Genomic DNA, 25,018 nt, shown 5'->3' with positions numbered 1-25,018 from the left:
AAAAAAGTAGTTTCAGTGGGTATTTTGAAAGTGCAAGAGCTGCTGCTGATTCTTTACAGCAAACTTTTCCTTGCCTTGCTGCTTTGTCCTTATGTATCGCTTCACTCTTGTTGCCGACTAACCTTTTAACAGGGAGGAAGTGAAGAGCTGCTTTGGGTCTCCTCGGAATGAAGGAACAATGTAAACACCAAAGTGGACACAGCTTCTCTATTGGACTTGTGCAGACAGGGAGGTCAAGCGGTCTAACAGCAGCCACTTACTCATTTATGGTCAATACAGCAGAGAAGGAAGTGCAGCCCAGAGAGGCCATACAAAGACACAAAGCTTTTTATAGGGACTGAGGAGATGGCAAAGTGAACTTTGACTTTTAGTGGAATTGGGATGAGGTTTTGTTCCATGCCACAGGATGTTTGCATGATGTCAGAATCCACTGAAATAAGGACAGAAGGCTGGTTATTGCGTGTGCTCCGTCCTTGTCATGCATCCGGTCTTCGCATTTTTGTCTAATCTTAATGAGCTTACAGGACTCCTGCGTTTCTTCATCACGACATTTTGCATCACCCACGCGCTCAGGGAGCCTGGTAATAAAGCAAGGTGGTGAATGAATTGGCATCCTCATGAAACAATATCCTGCTGGAATGTGATGCTCCTCTGAGTGCTGTCTTGCTGGAAAACACCGATGATTGTAGTTGACTGATGATTGAGCGTGTGACGAAATGAATTTGGATTATGTTTATTTCCACGCTGCAGTTCTAGACTGTGAGAGCAACCGTGTGGCGCAGATGAAAAAAGAAAAAACCTAATGTTTTTCATACGTGAGCAACTGTGGATGAAGCTGTATTTTGGGGAGCTTTTCAGCCTGCGTCAATTAAATTCTGGATATTTGTAATGCCTCCCTATGTTTTAAAACAGGACAAAACACAATCTGGGTCTCGAGAACTGGCCCTCCTTTAAGAGGAAAAATATATATAATATCAGGATTCACATTTTTGGTGTCAAATTTAGAATGAAGCAGTAATGTCTAGACGAACATTCATCCAATTCACTTTACTTCCCCTAATTTTTTTTTTTTTTTCTGCGGCATGTTGACATACCAGCATCGCAATCTTCAAGAGTCAAATACATGACTGAGGATCAGGTTTCGGTTAGGGTTAGGGTTCACTTTCAACCTGAATTTGATTTAGTGTAGGGTCATGTTCTTGCCTCATAAAAACATCTTGGCAAGCCACATCTCAACCCGAGTCAAAAAAAAAAAAACACAAAAAATTAACACACAGTCCAGTTATTTCAAATTTTTTACATTAAATTGCCATCGTACCGTGTGTTAAATATATAAAGCCTTAATAAATACATGTAATGAGATGATTGTGTTTTTCCGAGTACTGTATGAATTCATTTTCCTCATCATCCTGCCTCACTCATAAGTGTGCTGAAAGTAAGTTTGCGAGTATGAATCAAGATTGATGGCTTTTAGACCGTAATGATTGATTTGCCTTCTCTTAGCGCTCTGATAACACACTCGCAGCTGTTGAAATAAATCGCTCACATGGTGATGCAAAACTGTGAGGAAGTGATTCTGAGCTGCTTCACAGACGATGCAGCAGGACTGGAACACTTGTGACTGCAGATGGTTTGGGCTTCTTGAGCAAACAGATACTCAGACGGCTGAATTCCCTGCTGAATCGCACATAATTGCTTATTTATCACACGCTGAGGATTTACGAGTCTTCAAGGATGGGTGAATAGTCAGTATTGGTTTTCCCTTTGATATTTGGCGCAAGTGTCTAAGCATTTGGTTCATGTGCAATGGAGCCTTTCTCAGTAAAAGGTGTCAGCCAAATCATCTTCATGCCTGAGCGAGTTTCGGTGCGGTGCAAATGGCGATGCCACACATGGAGCCATGTTTCCAGGAATGACATCAACACCTGAACATCCGAAAAATAGAGCCCTGGTTGTGGGGGGAAAGGTGAGCGAACCAGAAGCCTCTTAAATCCACAGAAAATTGCCATTCCAGTGTGTGTTTCACACTCAACAAGCCACTGAAATTGTCTGTATAGTGGTTGAAAAAGGAAACGACAGTGGGAAAAAAAGTATTTTTTTAATTGTAGTTGCACAATAGCAGTTTCAATGTTCAATTAAACCATTTTAATATGATACCATTGATATAAAGAAGCATAGATATGGGTTGTTTTCTTTTTGGGTTTTTTTCTGATCCACTTTCTCTTACTCTTTCTTTCTCCACTTAACATGACAGATCACCTGATGAGCTGTAGGAATAGTTACCTTTGTTGAATTGATGTGATCACTAAGATGTAATGCCATGTTAATGTCATCTTTACATTTTTGTTTATTTAAAAGGGCAGTGTACTGTCTGATGCGATACTTATCCTGATGTGGGCATGATAATACAGGTATATATCAGGACATATTGCAAGACTCTATGTACAGTGCTATAAGGTAATAGTGAGTGTTATATTTATTAGTTCATTTTCCTGTAACATCTTCCAGCTTCTGCTGAAGATTGAAGTGTCGTCTGATTTCAATCCCAATAATAGATCGAGTGCACATTTGGAAAACACACATACAGTATATGGATAGTATTTCATATTCCACATCTGTCTAAAATGCCCTGGTGATGCATCATTAACTCAATAATCCTCTGCTACTACATTTTCTTTCAATATATCATTGTTCTTGACAAGATCCGATCTGACCCTGTCCATCTGTCCACTGACCTGCTTTGATCGTCCTCCTTTCTGCTCAGATCGTGCCTCCTTTCCCCTGTGTTATGTTAGAGGACTGATGCGCATCAGATTCTCTGACTGACCTGAGCAATACTGCAAATGCAGAGGCAGGAGTGTGAGAGATCTGAGATACGCTGATGAAGATGATATGGATAGATTAAACCCAGATAAAATCAGGGGTTAGTCCTTCCTTGGATTCACAGCAGAAATTGCACCCGCAGCAGTAACATAAATAATAAACCCTTGTCTGTGTATGACAACGATTTAAGGGAGCAGTGGATGTGTCTGTGAAGGACCCCCCCAACAACGCATGGGGAACATCTATGTGTAGGGGGTAAATCTCATTGAAGGAGGTTAAAATCCCCTCACCACTGTAGTACTGGGGAGAACCCTGATATATTCTTTCAGTTCTCTGCAAGCTTGATCCTTTGGTGTAATGTTCTTTTAACAGTAAACAACACCATCCGCTTCCAAAGCATCACATTTTAAACTGAACGTTTATATTTTGTCCACAGGCAGATGCCTGATTTTTCTCATAAGACAGCACTTTCCAAAGCAGGGTCAGACTGCCCATGGGCAAACAGATGCTCTTTTGCTGGAGTTGTGAAGTGGTAGTGTCAGGCTGTCTTGCAGCTCATGCAGGGCTGACCTTGCTCATTGCTCTCCGGTGATGTTGAATCATCGTTCAGTGTTTGCATTTGTATTTACAGCGCTCACCAAGGTTCAGATGGCTCTTTGAGTGGACCCTCTGCACTCTCCTCACAATTTGTCCGATCACATGAATGTCAACAATCTCACCATCACAGGAGTTTGCAGAGTCAAGCACCTTTTTTTTTGCCTAAATATTCACTAGTACTCAACTAAACCTTTTCATGTGTTAAATTGCATTTGCGTATGTCGTGCAATGCATGACTGTTCAGCTCCACGAGTGCTTGGCTGTGAGTCACAGACACACACACTCTGATGGCAGGTGGTTGTGATCCATCTGAGGCAATCAGGGATGTCCTGTGAGGGACAAAATGACACATCCAGTGATGGGAGTGAACTGCGAGACTCTCAATCAAACAACCTCTCTACCATCTGACCTACTGTGTGTTGTATGAAAGATGGCCAATAACAGATAGTACAACCTACATATAGTCCTGAAGAACTGCTATTATCTATCTATCTATCTGCTATTATCTTTTTTTTTGACAATTGGCTCATACCAATTGTTGATTTTTTTTTTGCCACAACTAAATAGATTTTTTAATTAGTTACACAAACCTATTGCTGGTTCAAAACAATACACTCCCTAAGCATTGGTTTCGCCTGATGTTCACTAGTACATTTAGCCTCGGTAGCACTCGACAGTTTCATTGGTAATCCTCATGGAAGTGGAGCAGCTAGCCCAATCTCAAGGCATCAAGTAGCTGCAATCTTCAAGTGACTTTTGCGACCTGTGTTGATGCCGAAGTTCGGCTTCCTCGTTACATGTTGACACATACGTTGCAGTAAAAAAATCCCAGTATCCAGTAACATTCCAAGCAGGGAGGGGATTGGGACACACACAGCGAGAAGATCGGGAACCGTCATCACTACTCCAGCGCAGATGTTACTTGGTTTATATTGTTGCTTATATGACTCTTCCCTTACTGATGGTGCTGTATACACTGTGAATGAAACACACAGTCATTAGAGGCACTTTATATTACAAGTAACTCATGCTTATGTTCATCGCTATAGGAGCCCCAACCCATGGCTAACGCTAACCCCACTCCCGTATTGTTACACGATGCCCTCCCCGTGGTGTCAGGATATGCAGTGGAACATGTACAGAGCTAGTTAGAGCCTTTGGAGTTCTGGTTGGGCTCAGATCAACTCATGTCTTCAAATGGCATATTTTAATACAGAGCAATGCTGTATTGTGCAGTTCTTCGCTGCGTTGCTGGACTATAGGGGAAAAAAGCATATATAAATAATAAATAAATAAACAACTACATCTAAACCCTTCAGGAGCGGGATTTACAGTGAAGGGGAACAGCGCAGCTCACTGTATAGCGTCAGACTGGTCATTGGCAGATGAAGAAACAGACATCTTGTGATGGTTTGTAAAAAGGAGGGTGGCTATATTGCTCATTTATTATATACTGGCAACAAATCTGCTCCCCAATAGTTGCTGCAGTGAGTTTGTACACACAGACTGAAAGCCCAACATTTGTTCCTTATGTTCTTCACTGTGAGGTTTGTGCGCGCTTCACCTTGAAAGTTTGTTCCAACAGTTATTGGTTTTGGCCCCTGACACTGGTGCTGTAAAAACAAACCCGCCCCGTCGGACCACAGCGGCGCATTTTAAAAAGTGACATTGAAACAGTCTTTGATTGTCTCCGAGCGGCAGCCGGCATCAAGCGCTCCTGTCGCTAAACGCACCTCTTATTTCGAGATGAGAGAATATGCAAATATAAGAGCGGGGACAGGATTTTGGGATGTTGTTGCTGGGTGCCTGTATGTTTTAATAATGCATGATTAAAGACGAGTGGAGTCTCAGCCATCTGTGTTGTCCCACTCATGCTGCAGATGTTCGACACTGATCCAGTGAGAGTAAACTTCTGTCAGAACTTTTGCAATGAAAAATTCTTTTTTCTTGGGTGATGAGATTTTTGGCAGTCTTAAATGTAATTACTGTGGCATGTGAATAAAACAGCTGTAAAAGGGCGTGTACCCAGAGACTGATAAAAGATCAAAAGAAGCCTAGCGATATAATAGTGCCATTGGGAGCATCATCAAGTCCTGCTTGCTCACGTCCAAGCACAGATGTGTCTCCCGGATAACAATGCTCGTTCAGCATTTCAATTTAAATCTCTGTTCACCCGTATATGACATTTTATAGAAAGTTTTAACGGACGTCCAGTTGAATTTTGGAGCCAAGCCACTGTCACCAAGTGAACCTGAACTAGTTCATGGCAATCCGTTTGAAGCGAAATGTGAGAGAATGCAACATGCGCTCTGTCTACTACCCTATATAGCCATGTGTTCTTATGATCTCTGAGTGGCAGGCTGATCCACCCGCACTGCACGAAGGAGCTCCCTTCTGCCCAGTGCTGTCAGGTTGTACCTCAGTAAAACCTGATGGGACTGACTGATAGCTTGCGACTTCACTTTTTTATTGTTTTATTATTAAGCTTTGTGTTTTCATGTATGCTTGGTGGACATCTTTGATGTTTGTTGTGTCTTGAGTGTGTGTCTTTGTTGTCATTGGCTGCTGTGACCTGTTGAATTTCCTTGCATTTCCCCATAAGAGAAAGAAGCGACAGATGGACCTTGGTCTCAGAGACGATATGTAGGTCAAGTGAAGAAAGAGAATTAATTGTGTATTCTGTGAAAGAAATGTATTCAATAACACATGCATGTATTGCTACAGTGGCCATAAGTGGACAAAATATAAGTAGACGGCTTCATGAGGTTGGAGAAAAGAGTAGTAAGGATAAAAGTTGCTTCAAGTTCTTTGATTTGACTTCACTGTCAAGCTGGAACACTGTCAGCTTACTTGTATGTGAAGATTCTAGACCTGTAAAAACGGTCACCATAAGCCAACGTCGACCGATTGTTGGGTAGCCCCCCTCCAAACATAAAACCTTGGGGCAAGCACGGTTCTTGAATTCACTTTCACCGTCATTTATGTTTTGTTGAGAAAGTTTGAGCCAAATTAGCAGTGAACTGGTGCATTTGAGGCCACCGAACAGCTTTATTTTCTCACCTCTTTTTCCAACACAGATACTGTATAATTAAAGCCTCTTTGTGAAAGGAATGGGTGGTGAATTTCAGGAATTGGGTCTTCATTGTTTGAGATTTTGTGATTTGAACAATGAAATAATGAGGCCTGAGGCTCTGATGCATAACACAAATGTAAATCAGTTTCCATAATTGCTCTTTGTTAACAAGCATCTTAGCTGAGTTTGCAGGATTGGGCGTCTTTGTTTGTGGGTTGTATGAAAAGTTACTTACTTGTGTTTAGTTTAGCTAGGAATGTGTGACTATAAAAAAGCATTTGCCCTGAAGGAAGGAGCAAGGATTTATAGAAATGCGTGCTGTGCCCATTTCTGATAGACAGTGGTATTTATCTTCTGTAACATGTCAGTTTTTTTCTTTTTTCCCCTTATTTGCAGCATGATATCCACAGCGTGTATTTCAATAAAGTATGCACCGTGTCCAATTGAAGGAGCCAGAAACTCTGTGGGTTATGTGCAATGTCAAACCATGGAGTACATGGCTAAACGATGAGGGTTGTTCTCTTAAAGGGGGCACGTGCCAATGGATTCTTGATTCTTGGAAACATCACAACATGTGGAAAACACAGCACGCTACATGGAAGCGAACTGGATAATGGTGTTTTTGTTTGTTTGTTCTCTGTTACATAAGAATCTGGATAGAAACATCCAATGTTTGCAGAACTACATTTCGCATCACTTGGCCCTTGGCCGTTTTCTAGGCTAATGAATATGACAAATTCACTCTTAACCCCAAAAATAAGAATTCTCTAATAGGATGATATTGAGAGTTAAATAGAGATCAAAGTGAAGGAGCAAAATCGGGACCAAAACAGCTGATTGTGTGATTGTGAATGTGCAGCGCCCCCTTAGGTTTGTGATCCCAAATGATGCTCTTGGAGTGATTTCCTTTCTCAGTATGGGGCTGGAAATATCATCTAAGTGTTTTGTTCTTACTTTGTGTTACATAAACAGGAAAGATGCTAAGCTCTACATTTAAACTTGTGGCGTAAATCTACTTTTTGTCATGGGTATACGGCTGTATATGCCAAAGCGATACCTTTCACGATGTATGGTATTATAATGACATCAGCGAAAATAATCTACAATGTGTAAAATGATATGTACTATTGGTGTGTGTGCATATAGGATAAACCATTGAAACTTAAGTTGAGGTTGTAAAGTAAATACAATTTCATCGTTGTCTTGTTTTCTCAAAATACACTTCCAGCCTTGAGTCCATTTTCAGAGTGTCATCACCACTTGCCTTGTTCATTGATGCAAATTCTGAAGTGTTCGCTACAGGATCATAGATTCAAGCTTATGCTTTTGCTACGATGGCATATCGTTAAGTAGGTGTTGGTATTTTGGTAATACTCACAAATCTGTTCACTGTTTCACCTCCAGGACTGGCTGAGCAAGTTTGGCTACCTTCCACCTCCTGACCCTGTGACCGGCCAGCTTCAGACCAAGGAGGCTTTGACTAAAGCTATCAAAGCCATGCAGAGGTTTGGAGGCCTTAAGGAAACTGGAGTCTTGGGTATGTATCTGTATACACCGGCCCTCAATGACCTGTCCTTGTTTAAGTGGTCGTATGTGGCCGGTTCACTGTGGCCCATTTCAGCCACAATACGTCAATACTATGACTCTTAAGGCCTCAAAGTCAGTAAAAAGCAACAGCTAAATGTTCACTTTCAAGATCAGCATGTAGAGACCTGCCCTGGTGTGATGTCATAGTCATTGTTGTTAGAATGCATTAACCTCGAAGATGATGTCTGTCCTGTGTGGATATAAAAAAAAATAAATAAATATTGATATATAGAGAATGAGCCTGAAAACCACACCATTAGCTGTGCATCTTTCTATTTTTTTAAGTAACGACAGTGCTGGTAAATGGGCCTATTTTTGATAATTTGTGCGGTTCAATTGCGATGATTATTGGTGAGCTTGTTTTGAATCTGTGCGGTGAGGCCCCTCAGGCATGAAAAGGAAAAAAAACTGTGTTCACGTTTTACTGGTGAGAAAATATGTTTGACGGGTTGTGAGTTTAATAAATTAGATTGCATTGATTGGTCTGCTCATTTATACACAAGATGCACCCATCATAAATCTATTGTACTCGGCTTTATCAGTCCACCATTTCCCATCTCATTACTGCCCGAGATGGAAATTGTGCCGTGGTGTGTGAGTGAGAATGATATTTAAAAAATGCATAGAGGTGTGTGAGAGCAACTTATGGACCTGGTGACGGAGTAAGATTATGTAAAGAATACGGTATCTTTGCTCGCCAGTGATTTATGACCTCACTGTTCTCTCATTATCTCCACATGCATAATCTGTATTCATAGTGCGTACTGTGCGAGCGCTACCGGCTTATTTACGCCGCTTATCGGGTGTTTGTGACGCAAAATGGAAACACGCATGCATTGTAAGCTTGTATTAAACTAAGAGTGAAGCCTTTGAATGAAAAAAAAAAAAACGTTCTTTTTTCCCCTTTTCTTCAGACCAAGCCACAGTGAGCCTTATGAAAACCCCCCGATGTTCTTTGCCAGACATGGCTGAGGCTGAAGGACGGCTGGGCCGCAGAAGAAGAGCAGCAAGCCCTCAAAACAAATGGGCAAAAAGACATTTGTCATGGAGGTAAGGGCCTAAATTATGGTTGCCATGATGACTCTACATCTTCACGCGTATTCAGAAAGTGTGTGTGTGTGTGTGTGTGTGTGTGTGTGTGTGTGTGTGTGTGTGTGTGTGTGTGTGTGTGTGTGTGTGTGTGTGTGTGTGTGTGTGTGTGTGTGTGTGTGTGTGTGTGTGTGTGTGTGTGTGTGTGTGTGTGTGTGTGTGTGTGTGTGTGCGCACACATGTATCCTTGCATAGGTAGCATTGTTGCAACTTTACTTCAAAGCAAATATTACTTGAGTACAACTTGTTTTGTAAAAAAAGACACTGTAAGCATCTATTTGTACAAAATATTTTTTTTATACAAACAAGCATCAAATTAGAAAAGTTAACTGAGATGAACTCAGCAGCCGTTGCCACAGTAACACTTTCAGATGCAGGCGTCTCCTGGGCAGTTGTTTTACTTGGTTGACCCTGATTAATAAAAAAAAAAAAAAAAACATTTTATTATGATTCTTTCTGTATTTTTGCAAGATAAGCATACAGTTGTTTGGGCTGTATATCTGTGATGGTTTTCTAAACTTTAGCCATTTGTTTTGGATGGTTAGGTTTAGGGTGAGACTCGTGAGGAAGCATTATTTTTATCAGCAGACCCCACAAAGATCGTGCGACAAACCTGTGTGTGCATGTGCACGTGTGTGCACTCCATGAACGTAATTCCCCTGTCCGGTACTGTGTGTGATGCATGTGTTAAAGCTTAGCAGTACACACCAATCTCAGCAGTTTATTTTAGTCGACGTTGAGCATGGTGAAACTTTTGTTGCTGTCAAACATCTATACAGCTGATCCCTCTCTTTTCTGCTCCGTAACAAAACTCTGATCACAGCGGCACATTTTCTCCTCTCAAATCTTGCTTGGTTATCGACCTTTGTCTGTTTGTCAGTCACAGTCTTGCTATTCTTATTTTCACCCTGTCCAACAAATGTTTGGCTTCATCAGTTTAGTTTTAGGTTTAAAAAAAAACAATATTTAAAAATTGACAGTTATTACAATACAAATAATATATTAATTCATTAACACATCACTTGTCATTGGATGTTATTAAGTTTTAGTGTGCACTTTTTTTTTTTTTTTTTTTCAATCCTGGAGTGTTAATTGTGGACATTTTTTTTCGCTGTCGAAAAATGTTTTAAGCTCTTGAAATCAACGAGTCCTCTGTAAGTACGTGTGCTCCAGAGCAGATCGCTGACGTAGTAGGAGAAATTGCACTGAGCAGAAAGTAGAACATTTGAATTGGTCTTTGGTTTAACTTCACATTTTGACCATCTATAATTTACAGACACACATCCATGCAGCATAAATGAAATCATCTTCTGGAATTAGGACAATATTTTGGTTCTCATCTTGAGGCCTTTCCCTTTTTGGATCTTTTCATTTAATTTACTCTTTAAACATTTACCATGCTGCGAAATTTAGGTTATTTCTGGCAAAAGATTTCCTACTGCCCGAGTTAAAGAAGACAGTGAGCTGATAAAACTCTGGTCTTTCTAAAACTGCTACATCAGAATGACAGTGACGCAAAACTCTGGAGAGCTGAGAAGTTCATCAACTTTACATAAACGATGCTGCAAAGGGAAAATGACTGCGGGTTCATTTCTCATTCAACTGCTGTCTCCCTGTGCAAACATTCACGCTTCCCTGGGAGGCTTCATCTTCAGCGCTGGACTGCGTCGACCTTGGTGCACCTGTGCACAATTGCATGGACTCGCATACAATTTAGCGACACACACACACACACGTTACAGGTAAATGAGCACTTGCTTACACATCTGCCACTTCTGCTCTCACAAACTCCAGCATTGACACCCAATCCCAACTAGTGAACAGCTGAGGTGGCTGCGGAGCTGGATTCGTTTGCATTGACCTTGGGTGAGAGTGGTGGAGCAGTCAGCCAGAAAGAATCAACAGAGACAGACTTAAGATAAGTCAAAACATGAGAATTGAAGTGATTGAAAGGTATTGCTATTGAGCATAAGACACGAAGGTTCAGCTGGGTGATGAAATGAGAATTATTTCTTTAAGTTTAATGTGCATTAAATTGTCCTTTCTCCTGGGAAATGGCTAGGTTTGTGTTGTGCCTGGGGAATGTAATTCCATTGAGAGAATAACAAATGGAAAACATGACCTTCAGAGTCATCAATAGAATTGTTGAAATTCATTCTGACTTGGTGAAGCCTTGCTTTTTATCCTCTCTGTAGCCAAGTGACCATTTGTTTGGTGTTCGATACCATTCACATGACAAATTGTTGCAAGTCTTCAGTGGGAAGCGCAATGTCTATCATGAACAGAATTTGCTTCAAAATAAATTGATATGTTAATGAGGGAAGTGTTGACTCAATGATGCTTGCAAAGCAACAAACAAACAAAAACCTGTACTGGCATTTGGGAGGACTGGCATTCAAGCCAGTAACCCATTGCAAAAACTATTATTGTTTTGGGTGAGTTTGTTTGGATATACAAATGTTCAAAAATTTGACGTTATAAAACACAAAATACGTCGAATCAAAGGAATAATCAATCATCGTCTATTGTGACAGAAAAATGTGTTGTCCACATGTATTCGATATCGCTTTATCAAGACTCACAGATTTACATGCAATTTCACAGAGGAATAGTGGTCAGAGGACATCACCGAGCAACTCAGGGTTGTAGTTTTGTTCCTGTCATTGGTCCAATTTATTTAATTAAAGTTTCATGTGGGGCCATCTAAAAGATCTTCATCAAACATATCAATACTCTTGCTTTAGGGGATTGGACAGATACCATTTTTACCTGTCTGTTTTTTTCTCAAGAATTTTGAAATGAAGAAAAAAAAGGGGGTAGAAAGGTACTTTTGTCGTGCATAGGAAAATGGCTGGTGCTGGAGCACCATCACAGGTCTGTCTGTGCATATCCCTGCTTCCAATATAACAGCTAAATCTAGTTTTAACCTCTATATAGTTTAATATACAGTACATGAATACCAAATCAATTCATACAAGAGGAAGAATCTCTGTGCGTATAGTGAGTGATGAAATAAACTTGTTTAAGCAATGCAACTAAAAAAAGTGAAGTCTTCATTCTAAATAATGAAAGGTGACAATGATAAAGGAAAAATACTTATCCCCAATAACGTTAACACTCCATCCAGACAGAAGGCTTATCGAACTAATCCCCACTATTTTTGCTGCAGCACTTTCCGCCAAGTTTGGACTAAGTGCAGTCTACAAAATTGAAACTAACAATAGCTAAAATGAAAAAAAAATACTGAGTAAGCAGGAGGATGTTGGATGAGTAGAATGCACAAAAGGGACAAAGAAAAACCTGTTAAAGAGGGTATTGATGGGAAAAATACAATGTAGAGAGCGGTGAGGATAAAAATGTGTCCTGGTAAAACCTTCTTTATGGTGTGCTGAAGCGTTTCTCGCATGTGAACAGGAACAAGCGCTGATGGATTATAGAGCGTCACATCGTACATTGTTCAGTACTGTGGTTCTAGAGCAAACATATGTCGTAAAGAAATGACAAACACTTGTTACACTTGTAACACTTGAAGCATTCCTTCCTCCTCTTACTCCTATGTATGTAGGTATGTCTAAATCAGGTGGGCTGCACTGGACATGGTCACCCAGACATAGTCTATATTGACAATGTTGTTGTGAAACCACGTCTTGTCTGTGTCAACTGTTGTCAACTAGTCACAGAGTAGTCAGCATATGACATGTCCGGGTTGACGGACACGTCAACATGTCCGACTGCAGTGTTGTAAACAGTACTTCAAAGAAGAAAACTTGTTGTGAACACTTGGATAGAGTTAAATGGTGTGTGATATTTTAATTGCTCAAAATGTGGCGTGAAAGGTATGTTTGGCAAATGCTGCATCTCATTGTGGAATGTTCCCATCATTTTTGGGTTGCAGTGGTCTCGGCGCCTGAGCCATTTCTCCTCACTGTGGACTGTGCTCACTCACTTGTGCGTGGGAAGGACAGCTATGACCTTAATTCCAATTCCTCTTTACACGCAATATTTTCTTGCAGGTGTAATCAATCGTGCTTATTTCTTGGAGGCAAAACCAGTGTGTTCTGTGCTTGGATTCAGTACGGTTTTGAACCTCCATGTGTCCATGCAAATGAATGATATTTCTTTGAGAGCTGATTTTTGAAACATTCGATGTTGTTTCTCGCAACTTGATGCACGTATATTATGCTTCATAGAAAAACTAAAACGTGAAAGCTGTTGACAAGGACATATCCACTTTCTAATTTCTTCCACATGAAGGTCTTGACTGAATGGAATGTTCCGTCACCTGCATAGATTGGATTAAAAAGAAAGGGGATTTAAAAGTCACAATGTTTCTGCATATATTTATTATTTGCAGTGAAATATTTATGACCTTAATAAATGTCAACTTGTGGTTTGATGCTCATTAATGCTTGTGACTGAAAATACACTTGTAGTGACTAGCATGAAACCGAGCTTTAGTAGTGGGTTCTGTCATGTAGAGTATAAGGCGCGTTACTGACTCGCATCAAAACAGTGGCCCCTTCTTGTCCGGCTGTCCACTGTACTTGGCTGGCTGTCAGTCTTCTTCGGACCCTGGTGTGTGGGCAGGTGACCTGATGGAAAATCTTGACTGGAATCTTGTTGAAACATGTTGAATTACACACATCACACAGTCCCTATTGCCACATGCACAGCAGGGCTCAGCCTTTCCATTATGGTGTCCACAACTGTGTGCACCCATTCTTTTCTGTGACTATCTCATCCATTTATTCTGATTGACCAAAATAAAAAGTCCTTTAATGTTGAGAAAAGATATCACCAACTTGCAGGGATGTTGAATATCTCTCCACTGGTCTTGCAATTGTGGCTACTACAGTATGTGCAGGTTTCTGCTCATAATACAGCACTTCTCATCATTCTCTTTTCCAATTCCTTCTCAGGGTGAGGACATTCCCGAAAGATTCCGCCTTGTTGGGCAGGGACACTGTTCGAGCCTTGATGTACTACGCCTTAAAAGTCTGGAGTGACATTGCTCCTCTGAACTTCCACGAGGTGGCCGGCAGTGACGCTGACATTCAGATCGACTTCACTAAGGCCGACCACAATGATGGATATCCGTTCGACGGGCCGGGGGGCACGGTGGCTCACGCTTTCTTCCCCGGGGAGAGATTCACTGCCGGGGACACTCACTTTGATGATGATGAGGCGTGGACTTTCAGAGCACCAGGTGAGGAATCATTGCTTTTTTGACATTCAGTGGTGCTGACTTGGAATTTCGGACTTAAGTGGTGTAGAGATCTTTGCGGTGAATTATTATCATGAATAAAATGATAATAATTAAAATCCATCTTCCACTGCTTAAAGGATCTCAAATGCCCGATCGCGGTTTGAATAAGTAAAATGACTTCAGATTACTTCCTAGAAAAGTAACTTGTTACTGGGGCTGCAACGATTATTGTTATACCCACACACTGTCTGATTCTCTGGAATGTTCTTGTACTTTCCATTCCTCTAATCGGTTCCTGACTGAGGTCCGACTCTTGCTTGCTGCCATCACTGCGCACTGCCGCCTCCACGTCACCAAGCAGTGATGGATCCTGAGGCCGTCAAAAGTGTGTCTTCGTTTTGTTTGCGAAGATGATGCACCTTTAGGATGACTGAATCCCTTCGATAAAAGTGTTTTATATTTGATCTGTGGCGCCTGACACCCTCGAGCTAACAGCAAGCATGTTGGTCTTTTATCAACCACATCTCTTGAGGTTTAGAAAATCCTCATGTGCACCCTGCTTTATCTAAGGTTGGGTCACAGCTTGTCAAACTACATAATGCTGAAGCAAACGTTTTAAACAAAGAAATACAATAAACACTGAATTGAATAAATAAATAAATATACTGTAAGCATATAAACTGGAAACACCTCTGGTGAAAACACTGTGGTAGATGGATGAATGAAGAGGAAAGTGAGAAGAATGGAAAAAAATATTGACTAAAAAAACCTTGAAAATCAAGTACAAATTTGAAATATAGCATTGACATGATGAAGAAAGACTGACAGTATGTTTAGCCTATTATCTGTTAAAGTTAAGACTTAAACACAATTTAAGTCAGGGAATGCATAGGTTTTTTTTTAACACTTGAGTGACAGAGTTTGACAAAAGTGTAGAGCTGCAACTAGTGATAATTTCAGCAGTGGATAGTCACAGACTGCCTTCATGATTAGTCGACTTGGTTGACTAATGAACTTGTCCACTGTATTGACTAGCGGTTGCAGCGCTACAAAAGTGGATTCCTGCAGTCTATTTTTTTCCGCTAACAGTGTTACTGGCATGTATCGTATCCCGATTATAGCGCAACCAATTAATGTCATTGATGAACTGCAAAGTGAGATTTTTGTTCTGAACAAAATGTCTTCATGATCTAACTGTCATTAAGCCCATCTTTTCCCAGCGGCATCTATATTAAACGTGAGAACGATGATGTGTTTCTGTTCCACATTTTGTCGCTGCTCTTTCTTCATGTGCCAGCAACTATAATTAATATTTCATTTGTCAGAGCTGTGAATAAAAGAACAGGCTGAGGTGCTGCGGAGCAGAGATGTGAATGTCTCAGTGGGGAATATTCAGAAGGCTATTAGCTAAAACAATACACGACTGTAATAATTGCCTTGATGTCTGCGGCGACAAACGTTAATCAGTCATTATGACGGGAGTGTCACCAAGATGTGGAGGAGTTAATGAATGAAATTTACAAGTGTTTTAGAGGACTGCTGTTTTGCCGGATTACTAAAGTAATGCTCATGTGTGACTGGTTTATGTTCTTTTGTCATTGATTCAGGTTAAAACTTCTAGTTCTTAACTCAATATGAGGCCAAAAAAAAGTTATTTGACCATGTGTGCTGTGTGCGATGCCTCTGCATGTGCCACTACAAGCAGTCTATAAAGACACTTTGGTCGAAACGACAACTTGTGGAGAAAAAAAAAAAAAAAACAAAGCTCCTCACCTAGGTTGAGATGTAGAAACTTTTTTTTGACTTTTGCACAGATCCTTCCCCTATGACCTTAGCTCAGATAAGCTGAAGACATCGAATCAGCAGCGAAATGTTCTATATGCAGGTGTGAAACCTTCATTCTGAACAAAAACGCTGCATAGCGTTTTGGTTCATTTCAGCAGAGCTGTTTAATCCAGGGGTCTTGATTTAATAAAAGGTGGTGATCAGACAAACCATCGCGTTGCTCTTCATTCTGCAGCATTCCAGTCAAGTAGGCATCCACAGCTAAGTAGCTTAAAAGATCATTTTTATAGTGCTGCGCCCCTGCATAATTCAGCACACAATATATTCACAGAAATGGGTGAGGCAGATTACCCTTCCACTCAATTAATTTTTGACATGACAATAACTCCCTCTATCCACTCTGCCTCTGCAAGGTCAAAATAACAGCGTGATAAATTCAACGCTCTGCAGCTGCAGAAAAGTCATTTGCATTATTGCTAAACATGCATGTTATTTATTTTATTAAAAAATATTCCGACTGGATGCCACAAGCTTGAAAAGGCATCTTCATTAGATCTGCCGGCAAGTTTGTTACACTTTTTCGTCTGATGTTTCCAGAAGCTTGGATGGAGTTCAGTAAACTAATAAATATTTAATTGCACGTTATTTTTCTTTTTTTTTTTTTTAACCCAACCATTTTATTCTTGGCTGAACTGCATTGAATTTAGGTTTGCCTCATCGTGACACCATCAAATTACCACTTGGCTTGTAGCCTGAAGTTAGAACTGCGTCATTGTTTTTAAATGTCCTTTAAAATAGTTTTTTTTTTTTTTCTCACTCGATCTTCCTCAGCTCCTGACTTTTGTGTTTCAGTCGACGCAGGGTGACAGTTTGTCCTTATAAATTGCAGAGTGTTCTCTTTGATCTTATAAAGGCTCTACAACTGGAATTACGGTGTCAACATGCACCGGTGGATTCTGATCTTGTGAATTCAACCGACCATCTTGCTGCAAATCAAGTGTATAGACCGTTTCAAGTATGATCTGGCAGCACAAAAATGCAATTTCTACATACAATGACTAGCGCCAGTTTTAACCATGGTTTAAATATTTGTCGATACACTGACTGAAGTTTTATTATCTGTGTGAATCGGTCTTGCAGCTGCTTCCGCCTCTCGCTGGATCCTGGCCTCCTCCTCACTGCTGATGTTGAATGATAGATGTTTCTAGAGTTGCCTTTGCAAGCATAAGCAGCACAGCATTGTGCACATTGTCATCTGTGATGACATTTTTTGGTGTTTCCCCACGGTCCTTCAGCATAAACAAATACACCTGGTATGGGGTTTTACCAGCAGCACCACCAAAAGCAAATATTCTTAAACAACGCATTGGTGCTTTCATGTCTTAGTGAACAGTGTTCCCAAACATTCTGTTTAAATAACATTTCATCATCTTGCTCTGTCTGTCTTCTATCAACTTCTTCCGCCTCTCCCTTGTTCAAGGGTCCTAGTCGTCTGACCATCTGGCCAAGATGACAGATCTCAGTTCCTCATGTCAAACGACAGAAAAACATGTCTATAATGTGCTTTGCAAGTATGTTATTGATTGGATTGATGACATTTCTCGCTGTTGGCTCACCGAGATCCTACCTTGTAAACAAATGCACAACTGTGGGGCGGGATTGGATATGAATATGAAGAAAAGCGGGTGAATACAAATGCTTTTTAATAAGACTGCAGCTGAGTAGTTGATCATGTGGATTATGAAGATCTGCCCTTGAAATACAACCACTTACATTTACAGCGGACAATGGAAGTCATCAGTGAATCTGAATAAACGTTGCAAGTGGAATTCAAATCACGACTCCTGTGCCGTAAACTGAACATACTACATTAATCATCAGGCTAGTTTTAACCTTCAGCATAGTCACATATTTTTGCCTGGGATTTTCCCCCTTATCTTTTTGCAGAGGCCAATCATTCTGAGAAATAATCTCTTGTTTTGACTTGGCGGAACACTTGTTTGGTCAACCTTAACATGAGGGAGGTAAATAGAATGACATATTTCCATCTCTGAGCTGACTTGAGTCACGGTGTGGAGTGGAAGCTTTCATCCTGCTTTCTCTTTACGCCAGCTGCTGTGACAGATTAGAGCTGGCATTTGCTTCCTGTATTTGACTTTTGTGAGGTTGACTGTATGTGTGCCATTGTCCTTTGTCTTTTGATGGAGCACCATGAAGCCACATCGCTTTCCGACAACCACCAAGCAATCCCAGCAAGCTGAACTTGACACACTAGAGCACTCGCGTTTAGAGAAAATCTAATCTCCAAACCCAAGGATTTGTCCTGCTTAGCAAAGCAACACAAGGAGTTTTGGTGAGGCTTTGCTTTTCCTTTTTTAGTTGAACATCCAGGGAAATGTGTGGTTGTAGCCCGCAGCCTCTTTAGGTGTCTTTCTGCACTCAGTCTCTGATTGGCAGCCCAAGGGCTCAAGCGGTATTACCACACTTATCTAGGAGCAGCACATGCCGACAGAACTCGCAGCCACTAATGCTGCCTCCCGTGCCATTTTACTTTCATCATACAGCGTTCACTTATGAATGGATAAACATGCGTACATGGATTTCCGTCAGATGTGCTTACTATGTCGAATTTGTTCCAGGGTTCTGGGACTTTAATGCTTATAAGGAAGCGGACATGCTTCCCCGGCATTATGGCAACTTAAATTTAAACAGTATCCGAATCCACTTATTCCCGTAGAAGGTCGGCACCTCGAAGTCTAAGACCGTGGTTATCAGTAGTGTTATCAACTGCCATCGGGTCGAGTTGTCCACTGGGGTTCTGGAGTCTCTTTAATCCTCCCTTTTTATTGACTCAATCTGGGAGTAAAAAAAACTTCTCTAAAAGGGGAAACAGCTGCATGTGTGCTGACTCCTGTGTGTCTCAAGATCATTGAGGCAATTGTGATATCATTGTTATCTATTTTTGTTTGTGTTTCTGTTTTTCAGATTCCCACGGGATGGATCTGTTTGCAGTTGCTGTCCATGAGTTTGGGCACGCTATCGGTTTGGTCCACACCTCCGCCATGGAATCCATCATGAGACCCTACTACCAGGGCCCAGTCGGAGACCCTCTGAAATATGATCTGCCCTATGAAGACAAAGTTCGCGTCTGGCAGCTTTACGGTGAGAGGAAGTCTCCCGTCCTTTGTGTTCCTCTTTGACTGGTACTGAAAGCGAAGTAGGTGGCCAGAGCAATTGATGAGCTGAGTGGAACGGAGGTGTTGATTAATGAATACCTGAACTGAGTTAATTGGACCTCTTTATAGCATATGACCTTATCACGCCGTTTGCCGGTCGGTAGCAAGAGTTTTCAGCAGCCAGAATAATGATCATTAAGGCAGAGAGCAGTGAAGAATAGTGAGAGACCTAACTTCACCGGATGAAGGGAGTGGACTGAAACATGGAAAATTTTGTGAGAAAGCTTGATGGAAACCTATTTCTGAAACCTAATTTAGATAGCTTGTGATAGTTGTATTGAAATGTTCATTAAATAAAATTCTTTTAATGGCTGATGCTAGTTTTTACAGCAATGCTTGTCCCATAAAATGAATGCATGAAATACAGTGGAAAAAGATCAATTCTGCTCCTATATTTTTGATGTTTAGTGAGATCTAACATGTATAAACTCTGCCTCAAATTGATTATACTGTTATTATACTGGGCATTCCTGTATATCGTATGTCTTCTTGTTGCTAGGCACAAACCCACATGTGAGTGGCTAAACTTTACTTCCGTAAAGTGGATTTTCAGAATTATTTACACCCCTAGAAAAACAAGTCATTTTTTGTTTTCGGTCATGATCTCAAGATGTTCCCATTGAATAAACTGTTTAGCAATGATCCAAAGGGAGTCTTTCCAGAGGAGTATAAATAGAGGGAAATGTTCTGGTGGTTCTCATTTTCTGATCATGATGGCCAAGAAGAAGGAGCTCAGTGAGAGTCTGCGTCAACATCTTGTGCAGGCTCACAGTAAAGGTGAAGCTTACCAGGCCATATCACAGCAGGATGACGTCCCTGTGTCAACAGTCCAGAGCATCATCAACAAGCACAAGAATTTCAACACAGCTAAAAACCTCAGTGGGCGTGGCAGGAAGAGTAAGGTGCCCCCACAGACTTGCCAGGAAAATCTGTTGCGCCGGCTCTGCCACAGTTTAAAAAAATCCTGACGGAAACTGGGAGCTGAAATTGCTGATTCTTAGAGTTTTGCATTTATTCTAAGATGATTCTCAGTCCTGCTGTACTTCTGACCTTACACTTATGATATGATGAGTCAAAATTGAGGAATTTAAAGTGATGAATCTAAATACAGAGCACACAAAAGTCTCTGAATGACTTCGGACTTGTTCATTCATCATGGTTTTGTTTTTCAGGCGTCCGGGACTCTGTGTCGCACACCACACTGCCGGGGAACCCCTCCCAGACAGCAGAGCCCCCGGTGCTGTTGGACTTACCAGAGAACAGATCAGCTGTCTTGTAAGAAAATGAGCTCATGTCATGTCTAAGACACAAACATGACATTTTTTTCTTTATTAAACCTTTTAGTTAGTTAGTTCTAGTCAATCTGATAAAGCTTCATGAAGCAGCAAGCTCATTTTCAGAGCTCAGTAGGTGGCGCTCTTGGATTAGAAATGATGTGAAGTGCCATTAAAATACTCCTTCAAAAGCCAAAAGATGACAGAAAATTGATTTTTTTTTTAAATACTGCAGTGCATATTGAGCACAGAGTGCTTCACACTGCATGTGGCCTTCCCATACAGTATCTTGTGTGAATCAGAGTGCGTTGAGTAAGCAACAAAAGGTGAAGAAATGTACATATATCATACAAAAAGAAACGTCTTTTGAAAGTTTCCCTTCTGCCTTTCAATCTTAAGTCTTTCTCAAAAGAAGAGCAACCAATAACATGCTATGAAGAAGTGCTTCCTGCCATCGTTCAACATTCATGCACAATAGCTGCACAGCTTCTGTATTCAAGTCAAAGCTTAATCACTCCGTTCAAGGGTCAGCGCTGCCGACCACTGAGCAGCAGTGATGTGTCACTGGAGCTGTTGAATAGATATCTTTGTTGATGTCATGAGGATTGCTCACAGTGGTGGCGCTGTGTCTAATAGCTTCATCATTACCATGCCGGCCACGTCGCCTGTTTAAATGAGCTTTTATCCCCATAGATAGACGCCCTGCGGGACCCTTGCCATGCCGATGCAATTGCATTGCCGCTGAATTAAACCAATCTTCTCAGTGGGAAACTGTGATTAAATCATCGTTCTGTGTGCACAAAGCTAATGACGTAATTGTGTAAAACTGTTTGCATGTCATTTAAGTGTCATGTTAAGTCTCATGGCTCATATCAAAGCATGATGTTCTTTACCTCTCTGTGTCCACACATAGTTTGGCCCTGGATGCCCCGGACCGATGCAGCAGCAACTTTGATGCTGTGGCACAAATTCGAGGGGAAGCCTTCTTTTTCAAAGGTACTTATTTCCAGACACAGAGGGTTTTTTTGTTTGTTTTTTTTTTTGAGATATGGTTGGACGACAGTTGGGCTGAGAGAGTGCAGAGATTGCTGGAGGTGAATACGGTGGAGATAAATCGTCACAATGTTTGGTGGGAAGTCTGGCTTGAAGTGAAGCGATAACTCCTGCATTCAAGTCATGGGTCGAGGTTTTGGCAATTCACCTACACATCATCACGCAGTCGGTCTTTCTTTTCATCCAGGTCTTATCACCTGATACCCAACTGTTTTTACAGTGGGGGTGTTTCTTATGCAATATTGAGAATACAATTTTACATCAAAACAGCTGTCTATTGCAGCGTTATGCTCTTACTATACTACTATTGTGCATGATGCTTCCTTTAAAGAAAGTTAAGGGTACGACACAACAAAAGCATTGACCCATTTTATGAGTACAGCTAGCCAACTGCAGTTCTCTGCTTGGTTCTCATTAACATGCACAGCACTCCCGGGTGCCTTCAGTGTCCCGGTCCGCCTCAACATCCCTCTGTCTAGCTTCTTCCAGCATCAAAATATTCCATAATGTTATTATACAATATCACCATACCCTTAAGTGAGCTGAACTATACAGCCACAGTAACCACAATCTAAATTGTTTGTGGTGTCGGTGAAAAGCGTGAGCACACAGTAGACACAGGTGATTAAACAGCAATTTCCGGACATGCAAAGGCGCAGAACACTCTCCAAGGATTATCATAATTTCGGACCATGACAGATTGTCAACACAGATGTTTTCCCTGGGGGAGAAAAGAAATAATGTTGAGATGAGAACTTACAGTTTGAAAGTGTTTCATAAATAATACTGAATTTCACTCTACATTAATACCATTTCGTCTTTGCTGTTTGGAATATTAAAACAAACATGTAGCAATAATCGCTCTTAAATGTTATTCATGCGTGATAATGGCCTTATTGTAGAATTTGAAGCTAACGTAGGTTAGGTGAAGCATTAACTGCAGTTTTTAAGAAAATACTTGAATTGAGCTGTTTGAATCCAGCTTTTAGAGGTACAAATGCTGTGCATTTTAAAGCTGTTTTTTACACTTCTGTTCTTGCAGGAAAGTATTTCTGGCGTCTAACCCGAGAAAAGCATCTGGTTTCTCTGCGTCCTGCTCAGATCCATCGTTTCTGGAGGGGCCTGCCCCCAAACCTGGACAGCGTGGATGCAGTTTACGAGAGGCCAGGGGACCATAAAATTGTCTTCTTTAAAGGTGACTGCTTGGAAGGTTTTTGGGGCAGCTATATGGCTTCATAATCATTTTTTTATGTTCACGCGGTGTCTAGTATCATTATTACCGCTATAGGATGATTTCTTTTTTCTTTTTCATTTCATGATTATTGTGCATTAATGTCCCTATATCCATTAGGTTTAAAGTACTGGGTTTTTAAAGACAATAACGTGGAGGAGGGCTACCCCCGTCCCATCAGTGACTTTGGATTACCCTTGGAAGGGGTGGATGCTGCCTTTGTTTGGCTGCACAACGACAAAACCTACTTCTTCAAGGACAACCAGTACTGGCGATATGACGACCACCTCAGACGAATGGACGCAGGATATCCGAAAGAGAGCGCTCTGTGGAAAGGGCTGCCACCACATCTAGACGATGCCATGAGGTGGTCTGATGGTGAGTCGACTGAAAAAGTTTGTTTCCACTTATTAAAAGTGCTGAAATGCTCTGTAGTGTACGGTTCAAAATCCAGTGACATTTCATATGACTCATTCACTGAAGTGTGTACGTCAAGATCTGGCGTACGTTTCTGAGAACCTTCCCAGTGTGCTGCCTTGAATAATTTAGAACAAGTGGATTTACCAGGGTTTTGAGAGAATGATAAGAAAAGTGAACTCATTTGATGACCAGCTGCTCTCTGAGCGAAAACACTCGCATGTTGATGCCAGGGGTCAGCTGAATATAGATAAAAGACTGATAAGAAGTCTGCAAAGGAGGAAAACTTGCAGCACTTTGAATCTTGAAGAACATGGCCTACAGCAGGAGGACACCACAATACAGCCAAAAACTGAGGCCAGTGTGAGGCCACTTTATGCCTGTCTCAACCTCTTAAATACAGACATTTCACATGCATTTGTTTGTGGCCACATGTAGACAGCCTTCAGTGTTGTATGTCGACACACAGCACCGCGGGCATCTATAGTTACTATTAACTGGTAAATTAACTGCTATATATACCAGAGGACATGTAACTCCAAGTTGTGATGAAAGCTCCCAATAGTCACCCATCGACCCACATTGGGGTTCAAGGCAAACGTCACTCCAGGAAACTTTTTACCCTTCTGAGACTCCTTTACGCCAACATGCAACACAGATAACCGAGGGCGTCAGTTTGTTTTGAGAAGTGGCGGACAGTGATTATAATGGGTTTTATTTTTGGTTTGGCTACTATAAAAGCAGCTTACGACACCTTTTAAGTTAAATATATTTCTTTTTTTTTAAGTCCTAAAGATATTTGTTTTTTGCCACCATTTCATATCTCTCTTTTGGGTCAAGTCCTGACCTACATTGGACACCACCGGATGGTGCGTTCAGGAGCTTTGGAATTTTCTATACTATACTATATACTATATATACATACTACTACTAATGACCAATGTTATGATATCTTTCTTAATTTGTATGTGGTGGGGACAAAGTGACCCTTGACCAAAAGTCCCCGTCTAAACTGACACTTTTGCAGACAGCAGACTTTGGTGTCAACATAGGATGCAAAAGTATGATCAAATGCAGTTGCTCTTTGATGCCTTAGACGTGAGAATATGTTGCCTTCAGTTGGACACTTTTGAAACGTACACAAGATGTTTTAATAGTCATTTGAATCACTACTGTCGCTGTGTGATCATGTTGGTATGAGGTAAATGCCTCAGGATTGAGTCTGGGCATGGTTGGAAAACACATGACGATGACATGCCGGGCTTATGCAGGATAGATGCTCGGAGACGGCAATGGTTTTAAAATTCCAGACATCAAGTTCACCACGATCAGGTCATTAAATGGGAGTCTGGAGTCGACAGCAGCCGTGACCTTTCTGTCTAAACACAAAGAAAGACGGTGTTGGTTGTTATAAACCCACACAGAAAACTTTTATCCAGAGCTCATTGCTGATGATTTATGCCGGTAAATATCAAATGACTGGATTTCAGATCGAATGACATGCATCCTGTTGAGTAGGTTTGTTTTGTACTATGGAAAAATCAATCTGTTTATTGGTTACCGTCAAATTATATGGCAGCATAGCAACACATCCATTTCTCCTGACATTTAGATGCAAACACAACTTGCCCGTTGTGGTCACACTTC

The 25,018-nt window shown here is 41.1% G+C and overlaps 1 protein-coding gene across 1 annotated transcript in view; it reads left to right on the top strand.

Moving 5' to 3' along the window:
* The window catches only part of LOC128750658 (matrix metalloproteinase-17-like), a 72,910-nt gene that overhangs the window by 36,201 nt on the left and 11,691 nt on the right, over positions 1-25,018 (top strand). The window contains exons 2-9 of the mRNA XM_053851042.1: positions 7,898-8,030; positions 8,995-9,130; positions 14,089-14,375; positions 19,146-19,322; positions 20,569-20,671; positions 21,584-21,666; positions 22,766-22,918; positions 23,075-23,332. Coding sequence (XP_053707017.1) covers positions 7,898-8,030; positions 8,995-9,130; positions 14,089-14,375; positions 19,146-19,322; positions 20,569-20,671; positions 21,584-21,666; positions 22,766-22,918; positions 23,075-23,332 — 1,330 coding nt within the window. The remainder of the gene's footprint in view (positions 1-7,897; positions 8,031-8,994; positions 9,131-14,088; positions 14,376-19,145; positions 19,323-20,568; positions 20,672-21,583; positions 21,667-22,765; positions 22,919-23,074; positions 23,333-25,018) is intronic.

This window comes from Synchiropus splendidus, chromosome 1 (assembly GCF_027744825.2).
Source record: "Synchiropus splendidus isolate RoL2022-P1 chromosome 1, RoL_Sspl_1.0, whole genome shotgun sequence".
In the NCBI taxonomy this organism is placed as follows: Eukaryota; Metazoa; Chordata; class Actinopteri; order Syngnathiformes; family Callionymidae; genus Synchiropus; species Synchiropus splendidus.
The sequence above is the reverse complement of the archived record's forward strand: the minus strand, read 5'-3'. Positions and strand labels throughout refer to the sequence as shown.